At 45.1% G+C, this 27,691-nt stretch overlaps 5 protein-coding genes across 7 annotated transcripts; 1 reads left to right on the forward strand and 4 right to left on the reverse strand.

Annotated features, from left to right (window-relative positions):
- Positions 1–1,106: 1,106 nt before the first annotated feature.
- On the reverse strand, positions 1,107–7,510 carry LOC4337173 (ABC transporter B family member 19). Of its 2 annotated transcripts, XM_015781045.3 has the most exons (9): positions 6,898–7,510; positions 6,700–6,754; positions 5,893–6,269; positions 4,665–4,924; positions 4,230–4,546; positions 3,924–4,147; positions 3,021–3,846; positions 2,695–2,936; positions 1,107–2,532 (listed from the first exon to the last, which is right to left on the reverse strand). In XM_015781045.3, the coding sequence occupies exons 1-9, from the start codon at positions 7,195–7,197 to the stop codon at positions 1,327–1,329; spliced, it is 3,807 nt and encodes a 1,268-aa protein (XP_015636531.1). In that variant the 5' UTR covers positions 7,198–7,510; the 3' UTR covers positions 1,107–1,326. The 2 variants fall into 2 exon arrangements, with proteins under 2 accessions (XP_015636531.1, XP_066165588.1); XM_066309491.1 differs by lacking the exons at positions 6,700–6,754; positions 6,898–7,510 and adding an exon at positions 6,361–6,474.
- Positions 7,511–13,750: 6,240 nt separating this feature from the next.
- On the forward strand, positions 13,751–16,767 carry LOC4337174 (microtubule-associated protein RP/EB family member 1A). The gene is made up of 8 exons (XM_015781049.3): positions 13,751–13,990; positions 14,176–14,244; positions 14,353–14,439; positions 15,149–15,255; positions 15,350–15,471; positions 15,746–15,819; positions 16,117–16,230; positions 16,384–16,767. Exons 1-8 carry the CDS (start codon positions 13,868–13,870, stop codon positions 16,495–16,497), a joined length of 810 nt encoding a protein of 269 aa, XP_015636535.1. The 5' UTR covers positions 13,751–13,867; the 3' UTR covers positions 16,498–16,767.
- A 38-nt stretch (positions 16,768–16,805) lies between these two features.
- Positions 16,806–18,314, reverse strand: LOC112938589 (uncharacterized). Of its 2 annotated transcripts, XR_010741078.1 has the most exons (4): positions 18,073–18,314; positions 17,385–17,990; positions 17,058–17,214; positions 16,826–16,995 (listed from the first exon to the last, which is right to left on the reverse strand). XR_010741078.1 is itself a non-coding variant. In XM_026024564.2 (3 exons), exons 1-3 carry the CDS (start codon positions 18,223–18,225, stop codon positions 17,252–17,254), a joined length of 765 nt encoding a protein of 254 aa, XP_025880349.1. In that variant the 5' UTR covers positions 18,226–18,314; the 3' UTR covers positions 16,806–17,251. The 2 variants fall into 2 exon arrangements, 1 of the variants encoding a protein (XP_025880349.1); XM_026024564.2 differs by having other exon boundaries at positions 16,806–17,257.
- A 726-nt stretch (positions 18,315–19,040) lies between these two features.
- On the reverse strand, positions 19,041–21,863 carry LOC107275957 (uncharacterized). The gene is made up of 5 exons (XM_015781050.3): positions 21,268–21,863; positions 20,246–20,407; positions 19,949–19,992; positions 19,811–19,842; positions 19,041–19,405 (listed from the first exon to the last, which is right to left on the reverse strand). The coding sequence occupies exons 1-5, from the start codon at positions 21,725–21,727 to the stop codon at positions 19,234–19,236; spliced, it is 870 nt and encodes a 289-aa protein (XP_015636536.1). The 5' UTR covers positions 21,728–21,863; the 3' UTR covers positions 19,041–19,233.
- A 2,470-nt stretch (positions 21,864–24,333) lies between these two features.
- Positions 24,334–26,993, reverse strand: LOC107277634 (uncharacterized). Its single transcript, XM_015779660.3, has 5 exons — positions 26,519–26,993; positions 25,939–26,438; positions 25,784–25,854; positions 25,621–25,704; positions 24,334–24,744 (listed from the first exon to the last, which is right to left on the reverse strand). Exons 1-3 carry the CDS (start codon positions 26,726–26,728, stop codon positions 25,800–25,802), a joined length of 765 nt encoding a protein of 254 aa, XP_015635146.1. The 5' UTR covers positions 26,729–26,993; the 3' UTR covers positions 24,334–24,744; positions 25,621–25,704; positions 25,784–25,799.
- Positions 26,994–27,691: the final 698 nt, after the last annotated feature.

Raw genomic sequence — 27,691 nt, forward strand, 5'->3', positions numbered from 1 at the left:
CGTCACGTATCGCGGTGGAGGCCACGGGGAGAGCCGAGAAAAAAAAAGCCGGAAAGTACGCCGCGCGCGAGGAGATTTTCCGAGAGGTTTTCGTGCGGTTCCATGATGTGGCCGCGCGGGGGATCGACTGGTACACGGTGGGGATGAGATGACCCATGCGTACAGCGTTCCGGGCAGAGTACTCGTGGGAGTATGCGGCAGGCGGCACCCACCAGGTGTACCGGCGGGGGCGGGGGATGCCACGAGCATTGGCGCTGATTATAAAAAATGCGCGTCGTGCAACCGTGGGGAGCCTGACGTGCCAGCGACCGGCTGGGCTGGGCTAGTCTCGCTGGCACGCAAAGTGGCGTACTACACGGTCAGTTTCTACGAGACTATTAGGCCCTGGTTTAGTCCTTAAATTTTTTTTAAAAAAAGTCACATCAAACGCATGCATGAAATATTAAGTATAGATAAAAATAAAAACTAATTATACAGTTTGTAAAAAATCATGAGACGAATCTTTTGAGCCTAATTAAGCTGTCTTTAGCACTTATGATTAATCATAGACTAATTAGACTCAAAAATTCGTCCCGTGGTTTCTAGGCGAGTTATGAAATTAGTATTTTCATTCGTGTCTGGAAACTCCTTCCGACCTCCGGTTAAACATTCGATGACAAAAAAAATTATCGTTTCACGAACTAAACACACCCTTAATTGCGCGCTTTGGCTGAGTTACGTTGCCCTGTGCTTCTGTCAGCGCAGGCGAGCGATGCACAGTAATAATGCGTAAAACCGTGCAGATGTTCCAAGAGTACAGTATGCCATGCAAACGGTTCATATTCTGAGGCGCTTGTTGAGAAAACATTTCGGAAGCTTGGTTTGTCACTTCGTGCCTTGATCGTTTGGGCCGAGATTTAAGCCGATTTTCTTTGGATGGGCCAGCTTCCCAGAACTTCGGTGCGAAAAAGTGGCCCATAGATAAATTCCGTCGCAGAAATGCAATGCACGGTTGACGATTGATAGAGATCGCAGAAAGTAGCACGCACGAACAGATAGTGGTCAGGCAGAGGAGTTGCATCTCAATTTTGAAAGTAGCACGAACAGATAGGGGACAGACAGAGGAATTGCATCTCAATTTTGCATCATACGTTTCAGGAGGAAGACACATCTTACACCGTTCCAGTTTAAACTTAGGTAGATAGCACAACGACCATAGAAGTTTGCCCTAGTTATCTACATCAACTTAACCACCAAGCCACAAGAAGAAGAAGAAGAAGAAGAAGAAGTGAAACAAGTAACCATTCCAATCACAAGAGCAAAAGACTTATGTCATACTAATCATCGTCAGGCGTGGTGTTGCAGCTGCAGCAACCGCGAGTACGCCCCCTCCGGCCTGGACACGAGATCAGAGTGGCTGCCGTGCTCGACGATCCGGCCATCCTGCACGACGGCGATGCGGTCCACGCCTCGGATCGTCGACAGGCGGTGCGCCACCAGCACGGTGGTCCGCCCCTTCATCAGCCGCTCCAGCGCCTCCTGCAGCACGCACTCCGACTCGGCGTCCAGCGCGCTCGTCGCCTCGTCCAGCAGCAGGATGGCCGGGTCCTTGAGCACCGCCCTGGCAATGGCGATCCGCTGCTTCTGGCCACCGGACAACTGCACGCCTCGCTCGCCGACCGCCGTCTTGTAGCCGTTGGGTAGCTGACTGACGAAGCCGTGCACATTTGCTGTTTTTGCCGCCTGGATCACCTCCTCCTCCGTTGCACCGTCCTTGCCATAGGCAATGTTCTCAAGAATGCTGGCTGCGAAAAGAACAGGCTCCTGCTGCACTAGGCCTATCTTCAGCCGCAAGGCCTTCAAGTTCAGCCTCCTAATGTCCTTGCCGTCAATGGTGACCTTGCCCCCGGTCGGATCATAGAACCGCTCAATGAGAGCAATCACAGTGCTCTTACCAGACCCACTGGCTCCCACCAGAGCTTGACTGCGCCCAGCTTGGATTTTTAGGTTGAAGTCCTTGAAGATTTGGATGTCAGGGCGAGCCGGGTAGGCGAAGTCGACATGCCGAAGCTCAATGTCCCCACGGACATTGGTGACACGCTCTGACTCTGGATCATCAGGCTCGATTCTTGTCGCCCTGTTGAGGATGCCAAAGATGGAGCGGATGGATTCACCTCCACGGACGATCTCTGGGGCAAGGCTGACTGTCTCGGCAACGGAGTTGGCAGTCACAACAAGGACAACAAAGACCTTGATGACCTTGGAGAAGGTGGATCCATGAGACCGGACCAGATGAGAACCATACCACAGAATGAGTGCTTCTGATGAGTACAGGCAGAGCTGTGAGAGGCCAAACAGAAGGCCTGATGTCTGGCTGCGGCGGAGGATCTGCTGTTCAGGTATGCGCAATTCATAACTGAACAGAGAAAGGATCTTGTTCTGAGCATTGAATGCTGCCACTGTGCGGATGTTGCTCACTCCTTCACCGGCAACCATGCTGCTCTTGGCATGCGCCTTTGCTGTGTCACCAGCGAAGCCCTTCATCGAAAGTTGCTGGAAGAATCATAAGAAACATGTCAGTATTACCCTACTGTTGACGAGTAATACCGAATTACCTAAATACCATTAACATTTACAATTTTCCTTGGGGATGAACATGGAATTATAAGGTAAGATTCAGAATAGATCACTGGAAAAGGAAGGCCAAGAAATTACCTGGGCAAAGTTAGCAAGCACAAGAAGAGGGAAGGTGGCCAGGATAAGCAGTGCTACTCTCCACTCAATAATAAAACCAACGATGAACGATGTCATAAGGGAGGTCATGTTCTGCAGAATCACTGATATCCTCTCAGCTATTGCAGACTTCACATCAGCTGCATCAACTGCTAGACGAGCAGCCACAAGACTTGAGTTGTTCTCTTCTTCATCGAACCAACCAACTTCATTCGTAAGTATTGCTGCAGAAAGTGACGGAGTTTTACAAAAATTCAAGATGACACAACAAATAGAGCATTAGATTTAGCATAGCCAGAAATGCATACCGGAAAGCATCATCCTCCTAACCCTGGTTGTAAGATTTTCTCCCATGATGCTGAAGAAGTAATGCTGCACGAGATAAGCTACAACAGCATATAGGCCAGTGCCAATATAGATGAACACATACAATTTTGTTTTCTTTTCCATTTCATTGGGGTCCCTGTAGTAGAACACATCAAGCATTTCTCCCATAACAATGGCGAATGTTGGACCAATGAATCCAGAGAGGACAGAACCAACAGCGCCCAACACTGCATAAGGCCATTCAGGAGCATTCAATTTCAGGAGCTTGAAGAAGTAACCTCGTGGTGCTGGGTATTTACGGTCATTATCTGCATTTGAAATCATCTCAATGCGACCATTTGCCCCAGTACTGTACTGATAGCTCAGGTTCCTTAAACTTCCAGACCTGAGGCTGAGAGATTTTGTGGAAAGTGAACTGGTCAGGTGCATCGAGCGTGACCTGCGGGTAGATGCACCACCAAGGTCTCTGTTTTGTGCCATTTCTTGAAAACGAATCAGGGAGGCATACGCTCCAGAGCTCCCTTTTGCTAGAAGTTCATCATGTGTGCCAGTCTCAACAACTTGGCCCTGCTGGATGACTGCGATCATGTTAACATTTCTTATAGTGGAGAGACGGTGGGCAACAACTACCGTTGTTCTTCCAGTCATCAGCCGGTCTAGAGCTTCTTGGACAATGTTTTCTGAGCCTGCATCTAGAGCACTTGTAGCTTCATCAAGGAGCAGTATCTTAGGGTTCTTCAGCATAGCACGAGCTATTGCAATACGCTGTTTCTGACCACCAGACAGCTGTATTCCTCGTTCCCCTACCTGTCAAAAATAGAAATAATCAGTGTTGAGTGAATTAGACTTGACTACACATACATCCCAAAAAAAGGTCGACGCACCATCGTGTTGTAGCCATTCGGAAGAGTAGATATAAAACTATGAGCATTGGATGCAGTTGCTGCAGCCTCGACTTCAGCCATTGTAGCATCAGGCTTTCCATACAATATGTTCTCATGTATAGTTGTTGCAAAAAGAGCAGGTTCTTGGTTTACAAGACCAATCTGATCTCTCAGCCACCTCAACTGAAGTGTCTTAATATCAACATTGTCAAGCAAAACCTGGCCTGTGGTGAAAGGGTGTTTAAGTGAATATTCAAAAGGAAAAAAAAAAGCAAGCCAAGAGCCCTCTGTGACAGAGATTCTTACCTTCATTAGGATCATAAAACCTTTCTATCAAAGCCACAACAGTACTCTTGCCCGACCCACTTCCTCCAACAACCGCAACAGTTTTCGCAGCAGGGAAGAAAAGGGAGAAATCCCGAAAGATCATGACATCAGGCCTTGACGGATAACTAAAAGTAACATCTTTGAATTCTATGTTTCCATGGACCTCTGCCAGCAACTTCCCATCCTTATGATCATGAACTATAGAGGGTTTCTGGCGAATGACCTCCAACAGTTTGTAACCAGCAATCTTCCCTTTGCTGAAGGCTCCAAGATTTGAGAATGCCTGGCCAAGACTCCTGCAGCAACAAAATTAAAACAGTTATTACACTCCAAGGGACATCAGTGTAACGATAATGTACTAATATACATGACAAAATTGGCAAAACAGGAAATAAATTTGGCATTTCTTCTTACATGCCACCAACAATAGCAGAGAAGATAGCTGTAAAGGCTTTGCCACCGTCAGTCTGCCCATTCCTGATGAAGACACCAGCGTACCAGAATACCAATGCCCATGACATGCATGCTATACCATATGTACACCCAATACCCAAACCTTTTGCCATCCCAGCTTTGTACCCAAGCTTCAGGGTATTCTGAATTGCTTCAGAGTAGGAATTGAGTGCTTTGCTCTCTCCAGCAAATGAGTAAACTGTTCTAACTTGAGCAATTGCCTGAAATGTTTAAACCCAATTACAGTCAGCATGCAAGTAAAAAGTAGCAGGCAATTATGTAAATAAATATTCTTTACTCATTTACTGGAAGAGGCAAATAGAGCACAGTAAGGAAATATGAAATTGCACATCTTTTAAAGCAGCTGGAAATTTTATTTCCATATGACAGTTCAATTTAATAAACATAGTAGAATATCTGTGGATTTATTTGGAAATGTGCAAAAGTGATCACGGATATTTTTGTTGTTGACAGTTGACTGTCCCCATCCTACGCCTATAAATGGTCATGGCTAACCACCCACTACGCATAATTTTGATACTACAAAACTCTATCCACTTTCAGCAAAATTTAGTAGTACTGCTCTGTTTGTTAGGTGTTTCGCGCATGTCAATTTAGCAGTACTGCTCTGTTTGTTAGGTAGACTATGCCAACCTGGATGCTCAAGAGAAGTTTAGAAAAGCCTTAATTAATTTTATTCATTGAGAAAGATCTCTAGTAAAAATCGGTCACTCCTGATACAAATCCACATGTGGGATCAAATGGGCCACTACACCAAAAGTTGAGCACACAAGTCAGCTTCAAAGCAGAAACACCATAACAATTCATGCAGAATGTTCTGCCCCACCTAGTTATGGAATAGCTCATAGGATTCCCATGGAATAAAAATGTTGAAAAGCACCAAACCGCATGTTGGCTAGTCGCCATTCGCCATAAGAAAACAAGATTTGGGCTCCTAATCAGCAGACAACACCAAAAATTACTACCTACCCACCACCCCTAATTCAAGTGCAAGTCCAAAGCACCCACCACGGAATGCATAGATTAATGCAATACAGATCCTAACCCGAATCCACTTCGCACTAAGCTGCAGTGGACAGTACACTGACTAGTACAGGGGGTACAGTAATAGTGTAATTACAGTAGCAGTAAAGTTGCTCACGGGAATAGCCGTAGCCATTATTGTTACCTGCTCTGCCACGACGCCGGCATTGGCATAGGACTCCCGGCTCTTGGAGGTGAGCCCGGTGAGCGTGTAGGCGTACAGGCCGCCGGCGAAGGCGATGGCCGGGATGACGGCCACGCTGAGCAGCGCGAGCCGCCACGCCGCGACGAACCCGACCACCAGCCCGGCGAGGAAGGTGGCGATGTAGTGGATGAAGTTGCCGACCTTCTCGCCGATGGCGTCCTGCACGAGCAGCGTGTCGGTGGAGACCCCGAACACGATGTCCCCCGTGCGCGCGTCCGTGTCGAAGAACCCCACGTCCTGGCGCAGCACGGCGTCCAGGTACGCCTTCCTCAGCGCGATCACCTGCCGCTCCCCGGTGTACATCCAGCACGCGATCTCTGAAACCACGAAGAGATAACCGCGGATTAGATCACGAATTCTCAGCGCCCAAGAAAGAACGCAACTCCCGTTGCGCGATGTTACTACGACTTTGGTGCGCACTGATGCGGCCTCCACGCCGCCGCCGCCGCCATGAACTCCGGCAAGCGACCTCGCCGCCGGATTCGGCGACACGAGAAAAGGACAAACATGATTATTGTTAAATCTCTCCTCCCCGTTTGGCCTGATGGCGATGGGACTTGTGTTTGTGAGTGGGGTGGTCTTCGAGATGCCCCACACCGGCCATGACCGGATCATGTTTTGCAATAAAGCCCCCGTATTTCTTCACAACGCCCCAAAAGAGCCTTGGTGCGTGGGAGAAAACAGTAACAGAGGGTGCTTGAAGAAATTTACGGAAATACAGGGGTATGAGAAGAAACGGAAGCTCACCTGCGTATGAGGAGGCGCACACCACCAGTCCGAGGTAGACGAAGTAGAGGGCATACTGCGAGAAAGAGCAAGAAACAGGTGATGAACACCAGCGATCTTGGACAAAGAAACCTCATCGAAGCAACACTAAAAATGATTCGAGAGATCGCGGAGATAAGTTTGATAAGTGGGGGTAGTGAAACTGTGAAGAGCACGGACCTTGGAGACCTCGTCGGTCATGGTGCGGAGGTCGGTCTGGTTCTTGCCGAAGCCGTTGATGAGGTCACCGAACAGGAGGAAGAAGAGCGGCATGGCGGCGCCGTGGGCGAGCGCGCCAAGGCTCCCCGCCGCCATGAGCACCAGGTCCCACTTGTCGGCGAACGTGAACAGCTCGTGGAACGCCACCGCCTGGTCCGCCCTCTTCTTCCCCTCCCCCGCCGCATCGCACCCGTTCACGCCGCCGTTCGCCGCCTTCTCCACCTTCCCGTCCCCCGCCGCCGCCGCCGCCGACTCCGCCATTGCAATGCGTCCCCTCCCAACCCTCCTGACCCTTCTTGCAGAGCCGAGAGCCAACAACGCGCGCGCGCGGCTCACACCCGCCTCAGCTTCTCACGCCGCCGCCGCGCCGCCCTGCGGCATTGGAGAATCACACACACACACGCACACACTCTCCCCACTCTCCGGGCTCCGCTTCGCTTTCTTGGTGGGGTTACAGAGAGGAGGAGGAGGAGGAGGAGGGGCTTTGGTTCGCCTCGGGCTTCGTGACGTGCAGGGAGAGGGTGGTGGTGGTGGTGCTTTTGTGTTCCGCGCTGCGGAGGTCAGGTCAGACTTCAGAGGAAGTAGGGCGCGGCGTCGGGGCGAGAGATAAAGAGGAGGAGAGAGATGCTGGCAGTGCGCGGCGCGGTGCCAGTGAAAACTACTCACTCCGTAAAAAAAGAGAGAGAGAGACAAACCTGGTTTCCGTGTTTAATGTTTGACTATCCGTCTTATTTAAAAAAATTATATAAAAAATTAAAAAAACAAGTCACGTATAAAGTATTAATCATGTTTTATCATCTAACAACAATAAAATTATGAATTATAAAAAAAATTTATATAAGACAGACAGTCAAAGTTAGACACGGAAATCTAAGGTTTGTCTTTTTTTTTTGGAACGGAGAGACTAGCTTGTGGTGAGCTTTACAATCTCCTCACTGCAAATCCTGGATTTTATTTACAGCTCAAATAGCGGCAGGCAAGCAGCAAGTGCAGCAGATCAGCTCTTTTACATGTGACCTTAGCAGTGACCACTTTGTATTAACAAAAGAAAAAATCGAGCTTGAGCAAAGGAGATGCTACAACTCTACCATCCGTAAAATATGAGCAGTTTTCCACGGGAAACAGTGCGAGGGAACAATCAGACAAGCCCGCATCTGCTCGCGGAGTTGACCTGACCAGGGTCGCACACAGTCACACAACACTCTCGCCACTAGCGAGCGGCTGGTGACGGCAAGTGCGTTGAGGGCGGCCGCGGTAGCGCATGGGGAGAAGAACCAAACTACTGTAAAAAATTAAAGCAGAGAGAAATCGCGGCCTCGCGGAGGTCGTGAGAGGGTGGACCAGTGCAGGGCGCGGGCAGCGCGAAGCACAGGCAGAGGTCGCGCACAGTTGGCAGCGCCGCTGCCGCACTGTGCCACTGTGCCGCGTCATGCGTGTCAGCGTGTGCGCGCGCCTCGCGATTCCTCCGCCTCCTCTCACGGCGCTGCCGCTGCCGCTGCTGCGCTCCATGTGGTGTGGTCTCGCCTCGCCTTTCCCCTTCGCCTATGGGCAACTCGGCTACTGAAATCAGCTCAACTGCACTGCTGCACATCTCGAGCTCTCGCCTTTGACCGCCTGTCCGATGCAAAGGGATGGGGGGGCGTCCGGCCGTGACGGCATCCACCTGCGATCTGCCTACGGTACAAGCAAGGACCGCACGTTTCAGTTTTCACGATCTCGGCGAGCTTTTCGGGACGGAGGAGGACGGACTCGCTTTGCTTCCGGCTACGTACATATGCGACCCCGATGTCCCGATGGAGCGTCGGACCGACACGACGACGATACAGTACTTGACGGCACGCGACCCCCTGAGGATTTCACCACACGTACGTACCGGTACGGGCCAAAAAACTTGCAGCTCGCACATGGCGTTATCCAGTATCCACGCGACCAGCATGTATGGACCTATGCCAGCAACAGTACCGCCTACGTGCCAACAGTTAATATTTTTTGCAATTTTACGGATATATTCGTAGTTGTAGCAATGAAGCCATTTTTTATCTTTTGTTGGAGCAACGAGCAATCAGTGATGTGCCGATGTGAGGTAGACAGGTAGTACTAGTAACTTTGTTTGGGGACTTAATAATGTCATTAGCAACGCAAAAGCAAGGATGTGAGGATTTCTACCCTCCTAGCGAACTAGAGATGATCATGGAGGATGGGAAAAGCTGTGCTCCACTAGTATGCATGCGAGCTAGAATAATGGTGGCATCACGTGGGCTTAAGTGTTCTTTGGACTAGACTAATCCACACATTCCAAAAACAAATGTGAACATAACCTTTGATAGAATGATACACTCTGAAAGGTACTCGTATAATAGTTAGCGAAACTTTCTCAGTACAGAATTCACCACATGTGTGTTAATATATACGCTAGCTTGGATTAATTACTACGTTTGTTACTAGTCATATTGACCATAAATCCTTTAGGTAGCTGAGCAGAATAATTAAGCAGCCGTTTTCGTAACAAATGGGCATCTTTGAAACTGACGAAAGCTTTTTTTTTTTGACAACTGACACAACATTAGGCCTACGGATTGACGAGCTTTTTGACCGCCCACGTACTTCTGATCGATCGACATCCATGGAGTTGCTCATCGGATTTGCCTTGTCGATGAAGATGTTGACGTGTTCAGTGTTTAACTTCCTCCGTCCCATATTACTTGTCTTTTTAAGTTTTTGTTTGTCAATATTTGATCATTCGTCTTATTTAAAAATTTTAGAATTATTATTTATTTTGTTTGTCATTTACTTTATTATTAAAAGTACTTTACATATGACTTATCTTTTTTTATATTTACACTAATTTTTTAAATAAAACGAATGGTCAAACGTTGCAAATAAAAAGTCAAAAACGTCATCTATTATAATACGGAGTGAGTAGGTAGTAGTGTAGGAGTAGCTACTAATACACGTAGTATACTGTCTCTGTTCCTTTCTAAATGCTTGTTCATGTTGCTTTCCAAATGCTTACTGATAGCATTTGAAAACTACTCCACTCAGTGCTTCGCCGCAGTAAAAAATAAGGGCTACGCAAACTCGGGCTGAAAGCCTGAAACTCGCTAGCCTGTAACTCCTAAACTGGATTCAGAATACACATCTTCAAGGAAAAAAGATTCAGAACATGCACATTCAGGGTGTGTTTAGTTGGGGAAAAGAAAATTTTTAGATGTCATATCGGACGTTTGACCGGATATCGGAAGAGGTTTTCGGACACGGATGGAAAAACTAATTTCAGAACTCGCCTGGAAACCGCGAGACGAATCTTTTGAGACTAATTAAGCCGTCATTAGCACATGTGGGTTACTGTAGCACTTATGGCTAATCACGGACTAATTAGGCTTAAAAATTCATCTCGCGATTTCCCCCATAACTGTGCAATTAGTTTTTCTTTTTATTTATATTTAATGCTTCATGCATGTGTCTAAAGATTTGATGTGATATTTTTAGGAAAAAAAATTGGGGAACTAAACGGACCCTCGGAAAAAGGGTTCAGAAAATTTGAACAATCCACTGTTCCTGCCTTCCTGATTTGTAGCATGAGTAGTATCAAGCTATCAGTATCAAACATGTACTAAAATTCAGTAGACTAGTATTTCTGGTTGCAGCACCACTACTGTCAAATCGGAGGCAAAACCTCAAGAAAGGCAGCGAGTGAGTGAGCAAAACAACAGGGCCTCAGTGCTGTGTTGGTGCTTTGAGGATTGCTTTGGCAGCATGGCCAGATTGCAGAAATGATTGGAGCAGCCGCATCCATCAACTGGTGTTTTCACAAAAACTCCAGATCACAAAAAAGGAGTATTATACTCGTACGGATCGGATTATATATTGTGTTTGTCACTCGAATCGCCAGTGCCTCGCATGTTTACGAGGACTAGCTCATCGTCGGCACGCTTTACAGGGAGAAACAGGTGCCTGCTAAAGCTGGTGTGTTTTTTGATCTCTACCTTTTTCTTTTCATTTCGTTCCTTTCTTTCAGCTCATCAGAGGATGGAGATGGAGTAAAAAGAAAAGGCTGTGGCAGTTCGTGTGCGTCCTGGACGACACACGCCACCCTGTCTGCTGCTAGCCTGCTACTGTCTGAATTCTGAAACTATATGTGATGCGATGGCTGTCGTCGTTGCTGTTACATGCTGCATTTCGATAATTCAGAGTTTCAGACATTATCCTGAAAGTTCCCGTGCCACAATATTCAGGACGGTTTCTGTTCATGCTCCAGAACGGCATCACCAGGTGCAGATAATGAACAGATTACAATTCCTTCATGATCTGTTTTTGTTTGGAACTTTGGATAGCTGCGGAAAAAGGAGATGCGTTTCGGAACCTGCAGCGAAATGCGCCGAGATGTTGGGCACATGCTTGAATTAAAGCTTGGTAATTTTTGCGCAAGTTGGAAGAATATCAGGACAGTTTTCAGTGATGTATACAGCTATGTATTCTTTCGTGTATAATGCAAGAGGACAGTCTGCTTTTAAGCTAATCAGGTCCATGATTAGGGTTTGTGGGAGGCATGATCCATCACTGGACCTCAAAATGCATGCTTAGAATATATTCATAGCTGGTCCCTGCAGATTCATGTAGAAGATTAAGCTTAGGCAAGAAAGGGATTGTACTAGACTGAATAAGAAATTGCCCCCACGCACGCTAGTACCATGTACGTATCCTGCCTAGCAATGCAAACACTCCAACTACTACCTCGCATCTGCTTAACGAGCAGAAAAGGTTAGGGAAAAGCAAACAAAGCTCCGAGCTGTGACACCGCTACTAATCGCGCTTTTCCCTACCCACTAGCTAATAACAGTAGCATTGCCATTAACTAATCAACTGTATTCAACTGCACTATCTGAGTTAGTCACACATGCAGTGAAGAGTCCAGAACATGAACCCAGGATCAGGGGGCAAAAGTTCAGAAATGTCGAGACAATCAGTAACACAATATCTCTGTAATTTACCCTGGTAGTCCCTAGCTACAACTGTACTGTCCCACTATTAACAGTGCCATAATACTCCTAGCTCTGTAAAATTAAGGAAGAGTGAAGTGTTTATTTCACTGTGCTCGAGATCACTATGCATATGAGGCAAGTGCGTGCGTCCAACTTGCTTGGGGGGTCCGCCGTTTCGTGCTCGCGAGGAGGAGCTAGGCGTGCCTCCATAGTTGTACTTCTGCTTTTCCGATGGTGCAGCTGAGAAGATTGAGAGAGGAGAGGAGAAGAAGGATCAGTGCCCTGCATGATTGATGGCCCTGTTTGACGCAACATGTCACCTTGTTTGTCGAGACTCACCGTCCTCGGATTCATGATCAGTTCCTGTTTGGCTCCTGCTGTTCAGGCAGAAATGTACTACTGCCACTCGGATCTTTGGAGCGCTGTGCTGTGAGTGACCTGTGTGAGACAGTGAGGGGGTAGCGAGCGATGCAGATTCTATTACAATGATCATCAGGATGTGATCATGCGAGATGAGCTGCTAGATGCAAGTGCTACTGATCGAGTAGCCTGCTGGTACTAGCTTACTGTTAGTCACACTACTCATGTCGGTGAAACGGGGCAAATGTGCAGCAGATGTAATAGCGGATGGTAGCAGTCGTTTTTGATGTCTTTATCTTCATGTGCCTTTTAGACTGATCTTGCTGCAGTATTAGTTACTACAGGTGATGCCAAATCAACTGTTTGATATACCATGCATGCATGTACCTGTGATTCAATAGGAGATACCACTATCCTACTGGAAAAGTTCGCACGTTATATCGATATAAAGTACTGAATGCCCATGTGAAATTCTTCAGCATTGCCTTTCTGAATTCTCTAAACTGTCGAAGGTAGACTGGAGGAGAACGAGACTGATAAGTATGCTAGGATGCAAAATACTAATAACTGAAACAACAATCTGCATGATCCATTATCAACTCATCGTTAGCAGGTAGACTCACTAATAATGAGAGCATAGTTTCAGTCTTTCAGAGACAGCTACACCAAAGAGAAAAACAGAAGAAACACACCCATTTGGACATCTCTGAATTCGTCTGTTCATCTTTACCAACTTACCAAAACATAATCAACGCATATATATCTCTCTTTGCATCTGTACTCATCGAATCTTAAAGATCAGCCAAACATATCGAGTTTCAGTAACCAAAGCAGAAGGAAACAACAGCTACAGGACAGTTTCTCCAAACGAACCCTATTAATGCAACAGCTTCCTGTTTCAGTCTGTACTCTGTAGCAGATGTAAAACCGATGTAACCACTCGACCGTACAAGGCCCAGATACGGTCCACCCCCGGCAGTTCAAGTGGGCCCCAAAATCCTGACTCTCTCTCTCTCCCAGCCCGGCCCACCAGCACACTAAATGCAAGCCCAGGCAGCACGGCCACTGGTCCCCAATTAATGCGCACGCGCAGATGGTGGGCCCGCGTCATAGTCAATGACCCCACCGGTCAGCCCGTGGCGACTCACTGTACACCGCCCACAGGAACGGGACCCACCTGTCGGCGTGAAAGGACTCGTCGAAACGGTGCAGACGGGGAGAGCCGAGCCAGTAAAGGCGGCTGGGTCCCACCGCGCCATTTCGAATTTGCGAGTAGGGTCACCTCCCACCGGGTATTGCTCCGCCGTTTACGCTCCGAAACGTTTCGAATTTCCGAGGTCGCGACGCGGAAGGTGGATCCGCGGTGAGAGTCACGTGGGTGGTGACCGGAATCGGGGTGGTAAAAATCCAAAAGCGAACGCAGCGCAACGCCTAGCTCGTCTTTCGTCTCTGTGTGCGCGTGTTGTTTTTTTGGCTTCTTTTTCGCTTGCCATTCGCGTGGAGGCGTTTCGAAAAGTTTGCTCGGCTCTCCCCGATCGAGAGAGAGAGAGAGAGAGAGAGAGAGAGAGAGAGAGAGAGCAGCGGAGGAGATGGCGGCGGCGGCGGCGGCGGCGACCATAGGGATGATGGACAGCGCGTACTTCGTCGGGAGGGGGGAGATCCTCAGCTGGATCAATGCCACCCTCCAGCTCTCCCTCGCCAAGGTCGAGGAGGTAAGGGCCCCCCCATTTCTTTCCTTCCCCCGCATTCGATTTGGTTCCTCGGATGAAACCATGAAGGCGTAGGGGTCTGATCCTTTTGCAATTTAGGAGTGGGTGTGTGTGGAACTTGTGGTTGGGCTGGGACTCGGACTGTTGTGTGCTGATTTTTCTGGGATTTTGGTCGTGTTCCCCTGCAGGCGGCGTCAGGGGCGGTGCAGTGCCAGTTGATGGATATGGTTCACCCTGGGGTGGTGCCAATGCACAAGGTCAATGCTTCTTCATTCCTGTTGTTTTGGATTTGATCGATCTGCTTTATGTAATGCTGTATAGGTGCCTTAGGCGGTTCTGATGCTTTATTGTCATGGGGTTTGCAGGTGAATTTTGATGCTAAGACCGAGTATGACATGATCCAGAACTACAAGATTCTTCAAGATGTGTTCAACAAGCTGCGGTTGAGCAAGGTATTGGTTCTGGCCTCACAAATGAGTGCTTGGCGTCTTTGATACATGTAGGTTTTCATGATCACGCCCTTGCGGCTTTGATGGTTTCTTGAGATTCTAAATTTATGGTATCAGGAGATTTTCCATTGAAGCATGCCTGTTAGTGACGTTAGCATAGTGAGATGACAAAAATATTCATCATGGACTAAATTTGTTATGCAATATTCTGCGGTACTGAAATCAGATTGATGTTGTGCTTAACGACAAGTGGAAATGAAAACTGGTTAAGCTCTTTTTTGTGTAGAGCTGTAGTGTGTATACTGCAAAGATTGATTTTGTGAGGCATGGATACAAAATGTCTCATGATTCATGATACTGGTTATATCTTAGTATTGTGCAGCAAAAGGCAGCAATGTATTCTGTAACCGTACTATCATTAGGATATGGCAATGTGATTAGGTTGTGTTATTATGTAGAATGATGGTGGACTGGTGATTGCTTTCATGGTTTCTTATCTCAAAATTAGTGCACGTTGAAGATGTACTGTTGTTGTGTTTGTCCTATTTTCACTCTATGTAACAAGGTCATTAGATTAGACTTGTGCCACAGGATGGCATCTGATTGTGAGGCCTTTGTTCTAATGCTTCATCTGTGTCCCTCTGCAACTATTTTTAGATCATATGCCCCATACAAGCTGTTTGTTCTAATCAACAGTGGATGTTCCGTGCAGAATATTGAGGTCAACAAGCTTGTCAAGGGACGTCCATTGGATAACCTGGAGTTTCTGCAATGGTTGAAAAGATATTGTGATTCTGTAAATGGTGGAATCATGAATGAGTATGTGCCTTGGTTATGCTGAATATGTAAGATAATTGCATTCTGTTGCTAATTATGGAGTTGAGATTTGAGAAGGCTTGTGTTCAATTTTCAGAAACTACAATCCTGTAGAGAGGAGGTCTAAGGGTTGCAAAGAACGCAGTCTCAAAGGTTCCAACAAGTCGTCCAAATCACTACAAGCTAATAGATTGTCTAGTGCAAATTCAGCTGATGGAGGTACATTGAATTTGTTTGATACTATGTGCATCACTAAAGTATTAATAAGTGAGACTTCAAGTGTGCCTTTATGGTTCATAGGAGTACTTTGCTCTCATACTGTAATGATTAAATCAATTCAAGGCCTTAAGAGAAGCTGGATGGTGCCACCAGTCTCTCATCTACTTAGGAGTGTTTTAAAATCAATGCTCCTTTTTATTTGGTACCATAGAAGCATGATTCACTTGTATTTGATCTCATTTAGTAATAGCTCTATTTTTGCCCAATTAAACAGGTCCATGCGTTGGTAAAGTCAATGTTATCTCTGAAGAGCATTACATAGAACAGATTCAGCAATTATCTGAGAAGGTATGGACCATATAATCCAAGTAGCTGATTCATCTTAATAATGCGACCTGCATCTTTTAAAGTTTCTTCTAATGTCAAAAGCCCAATGACTATTCTGTTTGACTGTTGTAGCTATCCACTTCTTTGAAGTTCAGTGTTCTGTAGACTGTAGTTGTTTACATTGATATTGCTACCTTTAATCCACATTCTAATCATCCTCGCTATGTAGCGTGTTAGGGTCATGTTTTGCATCTTCAATGCTAAGTAAATTGCAAACTTATGAGTTTTGATAATGCGAATATCTCTATTGAGTTGCAGATTGCAGGCCTGAAAATTTCTATGGATAGCGCGGAGAAAGAAAGAGACTTCTACTTTTCTAAGCTGCGCGACATTGAGATACTGTGTCAAAGACCAGAGTTGGAGCATCTTCCGGTAAGTAATTAGCTAGGGATCTTCCAGTATTGTGCCTGTTTGCGGGCGCAGATTAAGGCTAATAATTTCTGAGGTCCTATACTCCTATTCATTGACCAAATAGTTTCTTTTCTTTTTGGTTTACTACTAACCTGATGAATATTGTCTTGACAGATGACCAAGGCTGTACAGAAGATACTTTATGCGGCTGATGCAAGAGATTCGCCATTGCCTGAGGCTAATGAAATAATCACCCGGTCACCAAGCATGTTCCCAGATGAAGCCTAGGGAGAAATGGCATCAATACACTCTTAAGCTATATTTAGATAATTTTGTGGCTATCCTATTTTGTCGAATCGTTGTAAATGAGTAAATAACGCTTGACATTAGCTACTTGTGGCAAGTCCACCGAAGATATCTTCGGTTCTGACTTGAATGTCAACTTCCTAGAACTAGTTGTGAACTGAATATGCATTAGCAATGCTCTTCTCTCGTTTCTGATCTCCTTGGAGATATTTTATGGCATTCGACAGCTCGTAACTTGCTTTTTTTCTGGAATGGTTATGTTGGATTATTTATCTTGATGCTCCACGTTTGATTTTCATTTTCTCTAAAATGTGGACCCATTATCTATGGTCTATTAACAGGTGCAAATTTTACAAATCCATGTAACTATGAAACAACAGAAGTGAATACTAGTAACAGCTATACGAGGAAGGATGAGTATCTGTCACAGCTATACAGGAATAGCGAAAAAACAAAGGTGAGTATCTGTAACAGCTATGCCTATATCCCCATACGAGGAAGAAATGAGTATCAACAAAGGTGAGTATCTGTAACAGCTATGCCTATACGAACATCTGGAAGAAATATGAGTATCTCGGAGATCGAACATACTGTTGTCGCTCACTTGCTCTACATACTGTTGCGGTTCACTTGCTCTACGTTTGCTGCCCAATTGCTCCTGTAGTGCATCATGTTAATTGCTGCATTGCCCAATTGCTCCTGTAGTGCATCATGTTAGTTGCTGCATTGCCGGTGCCTAGCTCTAGAAAACAGAAAGGAAACATTTATAATTAAGTAAACAGGAGTTAATAATAATTCATCAGGAGTTAGCAATAATTCACCATGAGTTAACAATAACAAACAAAATAGATATAAATTAAGGCTAATACCTTGTCTTGAGTCTTCACCTCCTTAGCCTGCGACTTCGCCTCGGCCTCACGAGGCTCCGGAAGCTTCTCAGATTGCGTCTTCACATCATGGGACTCTAGAAGCTTCTCGAATTTCTTGATGAGATGCGAGATGATGCCATCTAACTCTTCGCTAGCTTTGACCGCTTTGTACAGCAATGTTGCTACAGCCGCACAGAACGTGAAAATGGTGAGGATACAGGGAGGAATGCGCATGGATCCCTTGATCCTCCTTTCTACAGCTTCCTTGAAGTAAGCAGTCTGCCAACCACCGATCAGAAGAACCAATAAGCTTGAGAGTAAACTAGGATCTCCTGAGAATCTCTCCTGGACTAATTTGAGAATCCAGCCCAAGAGGGAGAGCCGGGTGTTGGGGAAGGCGCTCTGGGTGTTGGGGAAGCCGGGGACGCAGCTACGAGGACTGGCAGTGGAGGCGGTGCAGGGAAGCGCGGAGGCGGCGCCGTCGATCTCCGGGAGTGCCGAGACATCGTCTTCCCCGTCAGTCCTGCGCGCGCGCAGGCGCAACACGTCGAAGTGGGTGACCGAGTTGATCGGGGTAAGGCGGATGGCCGCGGAAGGAGTCGAAATCTGCTTCCCCAAAACGAAATCGCGTGACGAACTCGGCAGAAATGAGATGATGGTGGTGGCGGAAGAGGATTGGGGGGTTTACCGAACATTCCAGGCCCGGATAGCGGAGCGATACCAACGCCATGGCCACCGTCGCGGGGAGGCGAGAGGGCGCGGTCGCCATGGGGACGCGGTGGGGCATGGCCGCAGGCACCGAGGTCGCGCCGCCCGCGGGGAAGCGGAGCGTCATCGCCATTGCTGTCGGCCAGCGACCACGGGGAGTTCCGAAACTAGGGCTTGGCCAGTAGGTCTCTCTCCGGCGCGGACGCGGCGAAATGGCGGCGCGATTCCGAGGTAGAGGACGACACCCACTTTTATAGGTGGTGATTATTGATTAACCAGTTGGTTATTGGCGAGGCAGCATAGATTACGTATCCTCCAAGTAGCTGATGATTAAGCCGGTCTAAGTTAACTCTTGTTGGTTATTAGCGAGGCAGCCGTGCCCTGAATTTGCACTGCGGCAAATTTGGCTATATGTACTGAAGTGATCAGAAGTTTCAGTGTACATGCTACCTCATGTAGATTCAGTGCTTCAGAAATACGCAAAACAAAACAAACTATTATCATATAACTAATTGAGTATCAATCATTTTAAATTTGAAAATGAACTAATACGATTATTTTAAAGTAACTTTACCATATAATTTTTTTTAAAAAAAATTATACTATCATTTAGTAGTTCAGGAAGCATGCTTAAAAAACGAGAGGAGTTTTCATCCTAACTTGTCCTCTCGAACTCAACCTTATAAAGAATGTTATTTCATTCAGACTGGAGTATTTACCAGTGTGATGAGAATGAATCAGATAAGGGTTCCACTTGCTAGAAATCCTTAAACCAGCTTATAACATCAAATCCAGACATCCAGATTGCCCAATAACACATTAAAATTTTTTAAGATACTTTCGTGATTCATCAACACAGGCATCATCCTTTTTATTATTATTATTTTGAGCAAAGAGTACAGCCATCAAAATTTGTGAAAAGACAATCAGTTACTCCTGCAAAACATATATAGCATGCTATCTTCATTAAATGGTCATATTAGATATTCAGATATCCAACCTTACATTTGGGTCATTGAGTCTACCAGAATACTAGTTACCATCTAAAATAGAAAATAGATTACAATGAGTGATTCCAGTGAATCTGTGAATAGTGCCACCAGCAAACCAAACCAAACGACTATAACTTAATTATGTTGTTCTAGTTTTCTTTTTTCCATTTGCATCCATACATAATGAGACCCTTTGCCACTTTTATAAGACCACCTTTGCTTTGCAATATTCTGTAAACCCCAAGCCAGAAGAGTCGGATATAGTTGGTGCCAACCATCTCATAGTAGACGGTTCGGAAGTATAGTTGGACATTAAGGAACCTGAGATAAGCAGATAATTGTTAGTACACAAAGCAATGAAGACATTTTTCTCTAGGGAACATCAACCACAGTAAACAAGGATCTGTAATCAGAAATTGGTTCAATAGACAGGGATCAGCAACCCTTTACCCATCCCAAACCCAATTCACTTATTTAAAGTTTAAAATGAATATGTATAATCCTGAATAGTCACAATTTGCAATATAACCCTCAATCACAATTACACTAAGAATTAGTATAAAACTCTACAATTCAGAGGTTCATGCCTTCTTTGTCAATGAAATATACAGAACAGGAAAAGTATTCCGGTGATATGAATGTGGTAACAGAAAAAAAAAGCTTGATTACTTATATACGAGGCATGCTTATCGATGATAATCAAGGTTAATATACTAAAACACTGACCAGATCAATCCTGCAAGGACGCCGTACGTGCCCTGTCATAAGAACAAAAAGGCAAAAACGTTAACTAGTGAGGCTTGAAGCATATTTGAATGGGATTTGCATGTGCCTGTTTGCTGACGAGAAGTGGGTATTTTATACCTGATAACCACGGCTATCCTTGAAAGACAAAACAAATAACAGAACTGCAATGGAAAGAAAAGGATCATGCGCTATCAGCATAGGTGCAAACAAACCATACAAATTAAGTACGAAAAGGATATACAGTCGAACGTTAAAAGAAAGTATTTTATAAAGCTTAAATTATTGAGCATATATGAGTAGAATGCATAATCACGTATTTCATGCACGTATTTCTTTCTACATGACATATTCTGCGGACATAGTAACCCATGGTAAGAAAAAGTCATGGTAAGACAAAAAGCCTTTCTGACTCACCTAGTTGTATCCGTGCACATATGTTATTTGCCCTGCCGTTCCTTTGCAACTCTGCTGCTAAGATGCTTAGCTTGTAGAACATATATCCAAGAACAATGTCCACGAAAAGGAATGGTGTCATGTTGCATAGTTGGCTAAAACCGGCGATAACTAACAAAGCACCTGCAAACATAACACCCAGAGTAACTCATGTACAAATCACCTCAGTTCATCTCTGGTGCTGCATGCCTGCATTATTCGTGTTCATATATATATTATAAAAGTGTCTTTCTATGCAGACTGATAAGCTAAGAGAAACATGAAAAACAGGATCTTATCCCGTGTAAGAGACTGAACTAAGGGGGTGTTTAGATGGGGCTAAAACTTTTTAGCCCATGTCACATCGGATGTTTGGACGCTAATTTGGAGTATTAAACATAGACTAATAAAAAAAACTAATTTAATAAATGAGAGCTAATCCGTGAGACGAATTTTTTAAGCCTAATTAATCCATAATTATAAAAAGTTTACTGTAGCATCACATTGTCAAAATCATGACGTAATTAGACTCAAAAGATTCGTCTCGCGAATTAGTCCAAGGATATGGAATGGGTTTTGTAATTAGTGTATGTTTAATAATCCAAATTAGTGTCCAAACATCCGATGTGACAGGGACTTGGAATAAGTCCCTGTAAACCAAACAAACAGGCCCTAAATATTGGAGCATTTAGTTAACCGGTACTGGAGATGACAGCCCTGAGGAGCAGCCTTAGCAATTTCACAAGGGCAGGTGGTGTTTTTTTTTCACAATAAAGGAAGAGACAAGCATACAGGAGGTGAATTTCGGGCCTATTCACTTTTTTCATAACAGAGGAGAAGTGCAGGACTTCGAACACAATGGTAAGAGAGAGAGAGAGAGAGAGAGAGAATAAATTTCAGAAAACTCCATGTTTAATGGTTAAAATTACAGAAAACCTATTGTGACATAAAAAAAAGAATGGTGCTAGAAGAGAGAAATTGATGGGTTTTGTTTTTCTTTTTACCGGAGAGGATGCCGATGTGGAAACTGCGGCAGCGGAAGAGGTTGCCGGCGGCGCCGATCTCCCGCAGCACGCGGAAGACGGGTTCGAGGGGGCCGGACACAAGAGCATGCCATATAGCGTCCATCTCCTCCCGGCCCTTCCCAGGGGGGTCGGAATCCGCGAGAGAAAAATACGTGGCGTCTTCTTCGGACAAGTTCTCCGCCCACCACGGCGATCCGGGCAGTGTGTACGAGCCTGGAGCAGGATATGGCGGCAGGGCTTCCGAGCAGCCAGAAGCGGGAGACGCGGCCGCGCAGGACAACCTCAAGCCAACGACTCCATTGCCACGCTTGCTGCATCGAAGAAGGCCAGCGCTAACCCTATCGGGGCCGGGCCGCGTCCCCACTGGCCGGCGGAGCAAGGCGCCGGCTGATGGGCAGCATCGGAGAGAAGACGCCATTGTGGCGGAGCTCATCGCCATGATGCCTAGGGTCTTAGCACCCGGCGTTCTATGGCGGGTCGGGGGAGTTCCAAAATTAGGCGGCGGCGGCGGCGGGAAGACGAAGGGGCGACCGCCGACCGGGCGAGTGCTCGATCAATTAGGGCCTTGTGTCGGGGAAGAGGATACAACTACGCGAGCGGAGAGAACTGGGTCTGGTCCGGCACGACCGTGCGCGCCCGTGTCCGGTCGGGTTGCGCCGTGCGCGCGCCCGAGACCAACCAAGGATGAGTGGACCGAGACCGACCGTCGACCGAGGAGGAGTGGACGGCTGGTTTCGAGTCCCTCCTTCCAAAAGTATAAAAGTACCATTTCATTCTTTGATTCTTTTAAAAGTCTATTTCCTCCATCCATAATTATTGATGTAAAAACACGAGGCCTGGAAGATCTAATTAAACTCCAGTGCAGGTTCAAAACTTGCCTTTGGGTGTGTGAGCATGCCAGTTGATTTGATCCTATAATCAACAAGAAACAAAGACCAAGAAACCGCGGTTAAATCCATAAACAATAGTCAATCGGCTAGTTGCCGATGACGTACCATTTGTCTTTGAGTCGATGTCATATGTAGATCGGTCGGCAGTCATGAATAAGAAAGAACTAAACCTACTTGATCGGCTGTAGATATTAATGATATATAATCCTTATGTCGATATATACTTAAATCAAATGATTGGGATAGATCGGTCGCCATGCCGAGACAGTATAAATTACTTAGATCGAAATATATATTAACAACAAGACTATATATATTCATAGCATAGCCGATCAGATAGATCTAGCATATATCGGCTAATACTCCGATACCACTCTATATTAAGATATTAAAGTAAGTAAGATATACCAAACGAAAAGCCTAATATACCTAAATGCAACAAGGTCTCAAAATAAAAGGGCAGATCTAGCATATCAATTAAACACATAAAATATAAAGCTAAATCAGGTAAGATCGGCTGAAACCCCGATACTACCCTAATCGGCAACCAAAGACAGGCTAGAGATTGAGATTCTAATCACGACTCATAAGATCAAACTCAACTGATACAGCTATAAGTATGAAAAGGACAATATCTAGACAATTAAGCCGTTGAATGTGTCATAGAGTGGTGAATATCTTATATAATCTAAGTCAACATCGGTATTTAACTTAATCGACTGCCTTCTATTAGCATATGTTAGCTGATTGTAGGTTAGATAGCGATATTGCTAGAGATTATGTAAGATATTTGATAACTCGACGAATTACATAAACAAGATTAGAGTGTCATAAAGATGGAAGCACTAATCCCGAGAACGCAAGCCACCATAACAAGTTTTACCTCTTGTTGAAGATCGAAACCGATGCAGCTCAACCCGAAAGCAAGAACTCGTCGAAACAAAACGAAAGTGAAAAGGGTGGCGATGCGCCGAGATTGTATTGAACGTGTGTTAGTTTGATTACATGGGGTTCGGGTCTATTTATACCCGAGAATTACAAAGTATGTCCATATCAGACACGATTCTTATCTCTAACAAACTCTAGGATATCATAAGTTTTTGCGGCAGATTTTTGACCACACATATCTCTAAGGAATTAACATAAAATATCCTAATTAATAGATACAATTGCCTTCTCAGGACTCTATCCATGCGTGACAATCATCATGAAGCACATTAACCTAAATCGACAACATATGTTGTATCATATTGTCGGATTCGGCTTCATCGGCTAACCTTGTCCGACTCGAACTCTGCCGATCTTAGTCGTAGCCGATTCGGACTTCAGCCGATCTTTACTCTGTTTCCGGGATAATCTCTATCTCGATTCCTCCTTTACATCTGATTCTTGGATTACCAAATTTGGTCGTTAACAATAATATAAGGGATTTTAATTTTTTGCTTGTATTGTTTGACCACTCGTCTTATTAAAAAAAATTGTGCAAATATAAAAAATGAAAAGTTATGCTTAAAGTACTTTGGATAATAAAGTAAGTCGCAAATAAAATAAATAATAATTCTAAATTATTTTTAGTAAGACGAATGGTCAAACAGTGCAAGCAAAAAGTCGAAATTCCTTATACTTACTCGTAAAGTAAGTCGTTTTGGACAGCGACACGGTCTCCAAATACAACTTTGACTTCTTGTTTCTATAAAAATATTTATTGAAAAGTGATATATGTATACTTTTATGAAAGTATTTTTTTCAAGACAAATCTATTCATATAATTTTTATATTTTTAAACTCAATGACTTGAGAGTTATTCATGATTTATATTACGAGTACGAAGGGAGTATTATGGGACGGAGGGAGTAAGTCATATTTGTAATCACTATGTGCTATATTAAATTTTTAATCGGAACTCAAAAAGTCATTTTAGTACTTATTGTTTACATGTTCATTAGTTTTGTCACATGATAAATAAATTAACTGCATATTGGTTTTGGTGTAAAAAGAAATAGGAATTTGACTTTTGCAAGGAGGGAGTATATTGTAACAGTGTCGGTCTCTCCTGCGCCGTTAGATTTGCATAGTGCGGTAGAGACGAAGGAAGGTAAAGTGCTAAACTGGAAAAAATAGAGTGTCGGCCCGCCCAAGTTTAGCCCAAGAGTAATTGGTTTTGTCGACAGATCGCTTGACCCATGATGGATTTGGATACAAATTTTGCTGCAAGACCAAGACACATAAAAATATTTCCCAGTTGGTCAGTGTTTTACCATGGACTAGTCTATCTTAAAGCGTGCATCGCATCTGCGACCTAGCAAGCTAATTAGATAGATAAGTTTTGCCCACATGGACAATTTCCAAATCTGAAGTTTGTTTTAGTCACCTCCAACTAGCTTAACTCCATTGTGTGACTAGCCGTGTTCGATGATCAATGCTCAAAACTAACGCTGTTTAGTTTTGCATAATTGGAGCAGCAATACAAATTAATCTTCACACTTGAGCAATTAAGATTGTGGCCTCTCTCTTGGTTCTTCGCCCGCATCATCCTTAGATCCATGACTGATTTGATGACATTTTCCTGCATTGAAAAAGAAAGTTTTTGAATATACAAGTAGACAGTGATATGAGCAGATCGATAAACACAGATCAATAGTTCCCATGGGAGAGCACTAGTTTTGTATGATAGTGCAATGGTATCATGGATATTGATTAATTCCTATCATTCTATGGTTAAACCTACATAACTTTGCTTCTGCTACTGAATTTTTAAACTGCCATGCTACAACTATGGGTGGAGATTAAGATTCAGACAGATATAACCCGGGGCCAAAACAACCACTTGTGCTTAAAATAGACAGTGCATGACCATGATATCCAGAAATAGCATCCGTTTTAGTGTTACGGTGGTGATCCAGTGCAAATAAATTGGGTAGTAATTGTTGCAAAAACAGACAGTTTTGCACCTGTTTGATATATTACTATAAGATGTATTTAAGGGTAATAGTTTCTGAGGTCCAATTCATTTGACCAAATACTGTAAAGCTACTGTAAAGCTCAAATGAAAGGCTGTATGGGTTGGCAACAGAAAGGCTGCAGTAAACAAAATTGGATGGACAACAAGGTTTAACCCAACAAATAATACCTCCTGGAAACTTATCAAGGTAATCAGTATGATAACAGCAAACCCTCAAGAATAATTACTACTTCCTCCGTTTCACATTATAAGATTTTCTATCATTGCTCATATTCATATAAATATTAATGAATCTAGACACATACATCTATATGAATGTGGGCAATGTTATAAAGTTTTATAATATGAAACGGAGAGAGTACTAACTTAATTGCAAGTGTGTGCAGCAGTAGGAATTGTGCTTCTACACATAGTTCTTACTGTTCAAATGAGGACAAGGAGCTTGATTAATGTGTGCAACAGGCTATGTGACTCACTCACCAGACAACCATCTCGCACTAGAGATCCTCCTACGTTGGTATTGCCCAACCTGAAGTCCCAACCATACAGCCTTTCTGTTGCTTACTGCAGAACAAAATAAGTACGGTTACATCCACATATAGTACGGCTTTTGTTTAATCTGAACTCCTTTAAATCTCGTTACCTTTTTCACACCTTGATCACGGGGTCTCTTTGTTAAGTTCCTGCTTCTTGTCGATGTTCTGGTGGCAGCCACTAGAGAAAAAAAAAAGTTAAGCAAATTAACAAAACTCCTCAATTTCAGTTTTAATGGAGGAAATTCACAAACGAAAAATCTACCTGTACTTCCCCGTCTTGGTAATCTTAAGAAGATAAGAACCAAGACCTTCGAGCTCCTTGCCGGACTTAATGGCATCATACGTGAATGCAATGGCGGCAGAGGAGAAAACAAAAACAGAAAGAACAGATGGAGATAATCGGACTCGGTGCCCAACTTGATCGGCAACCTTCTTCCGGATGCTGGGATTCTTCACAGCTGTGATAAGAAGTGCAGATACAACATGGAGAAACAGGAACAAAGTGGATGTGCCCGTGCCCGACATGGATGATCCACCTGTAGAAATGTACACAAATCGCTCAAACAGGGTAGAGGCGGCGGCGTTGCTGTCTGGAATCTGCGGCGTGGCCGGTGCGGAGCTTGTGGCCTCGGTGTCGGGCAGGGTGGAGATGGCGTCGTCGGCCAGGGTGTCATCACCGTCGGGCAAGGGGGAGTTGGTGCCGTCGCTCTTGGGCCTTCGTGCTCGTGTGTGGGAGCGGCGGGTGACGACGGGGGAAGCCAACTGCTCGATTAAGAACACGCGAACTCATCGGTGGGAGAAAAGGGGATGGGCGGAGGAGCACGGGCGGTTATGGGGCATACCAGAGACGGAAGGCAGCCCGACGAAGACGCCGGAATCACGAAGACGCCGGAGTCGCCGCCGCGGGGAACGAAGACGCCGGAGTCGCCGCCGCGGGGAACGAAGACACCGGAGTCGCCGCCGCTGGGAACGAAGTCGCCGGAGTCGCCGCCGCAGGGAAGCGGGAGGGCGGTGTCGCCGATCGCTGCTCGATTACGAACACGCGAACTCATTACTCAATATTCATCAGTGGAGCGGGCTCGCGGGGCGGCGGTGGAGCAGAGCCACCGAGGTCGGCACCGGGTGGAGGCGGAGCGTCGAGAGCGACATTGATGCGGCGGGGGAGGAGCGAACCTAGGGTTTGGGATTAGCTCTCTCTCTCTGTCTCTCCTATGGCGCGGGGCGCGGCGGGCGGCGAAACGAATTCGAGAGGTACCCCGACTCGGGGGGAAGACGATGGCGCCGCGACGCAGAGGAGGAGGCGAGCGAGGGTTTTGTACTTGTCACTGACTGCTGGGTCCCACACGGGGACGGGGGCCTGACCCTCTCGCCGGCGCGGGCGTGCGATGCGGCACCGGACAGCGTGTTTTGGATCGATTTGAGCCATTTTGGGTCGATGTCAAAAGGTATACCAATTTTTAGTAGTTTGAATAGTAAACGGGATTGTTTGGTTTAAAATTAAATAGTTGGCAATATGTTTAATTTGGTATAATCCTATAACTTTTTTCATCTAATATATAGGATATAATTTGGCATCCATTTGACATCGATTCAAACACACTCATTTACAATATCATCCTATCAAAATCGAAACGGTAGTAGTGCAAAAAACTTGGCTTAGTTTTAATATTACCAATATTTTGATAGGGTATTAAATCAAACAAGTCCTAAATACAATTATGGTTGAAGAACACACTAGAACCGGGCGGTTAAGTACCATTCTGCAGAAAATTGGAGTAAAAATCTTGCACATTAGGATTTGTGACCCGACTAACCCTTCTCCCCAGCCTTTTAATCAAATCAGATTTGTCTTAGTGTAGACTAGTTGTGCACATTAGGATTTGTGACCCGACCAACCCTTCTCCTCCCTTAGCCTTTTAATCAAATCAGGTTTGAGAATATTCATGTCTTGACTAGTTGTGCAATAGTCTTTTTGAGCATCTTTGGTAGTTATATGTGGTTTCGTTTTCACGAGC

Source organism: Oryza sativa, chromosome 4, assembly GCF_034140825.1.
Source record: "Oryza sativa Japonica Group chromosome 4, ASM3414082v1".
Classification (NCBI taxonomy): Eukaryota; Viridiplantae; Streptophyta; class Magnoliopsida; order Poales; family Poaceae; genus Oryza; species Oryza sativa.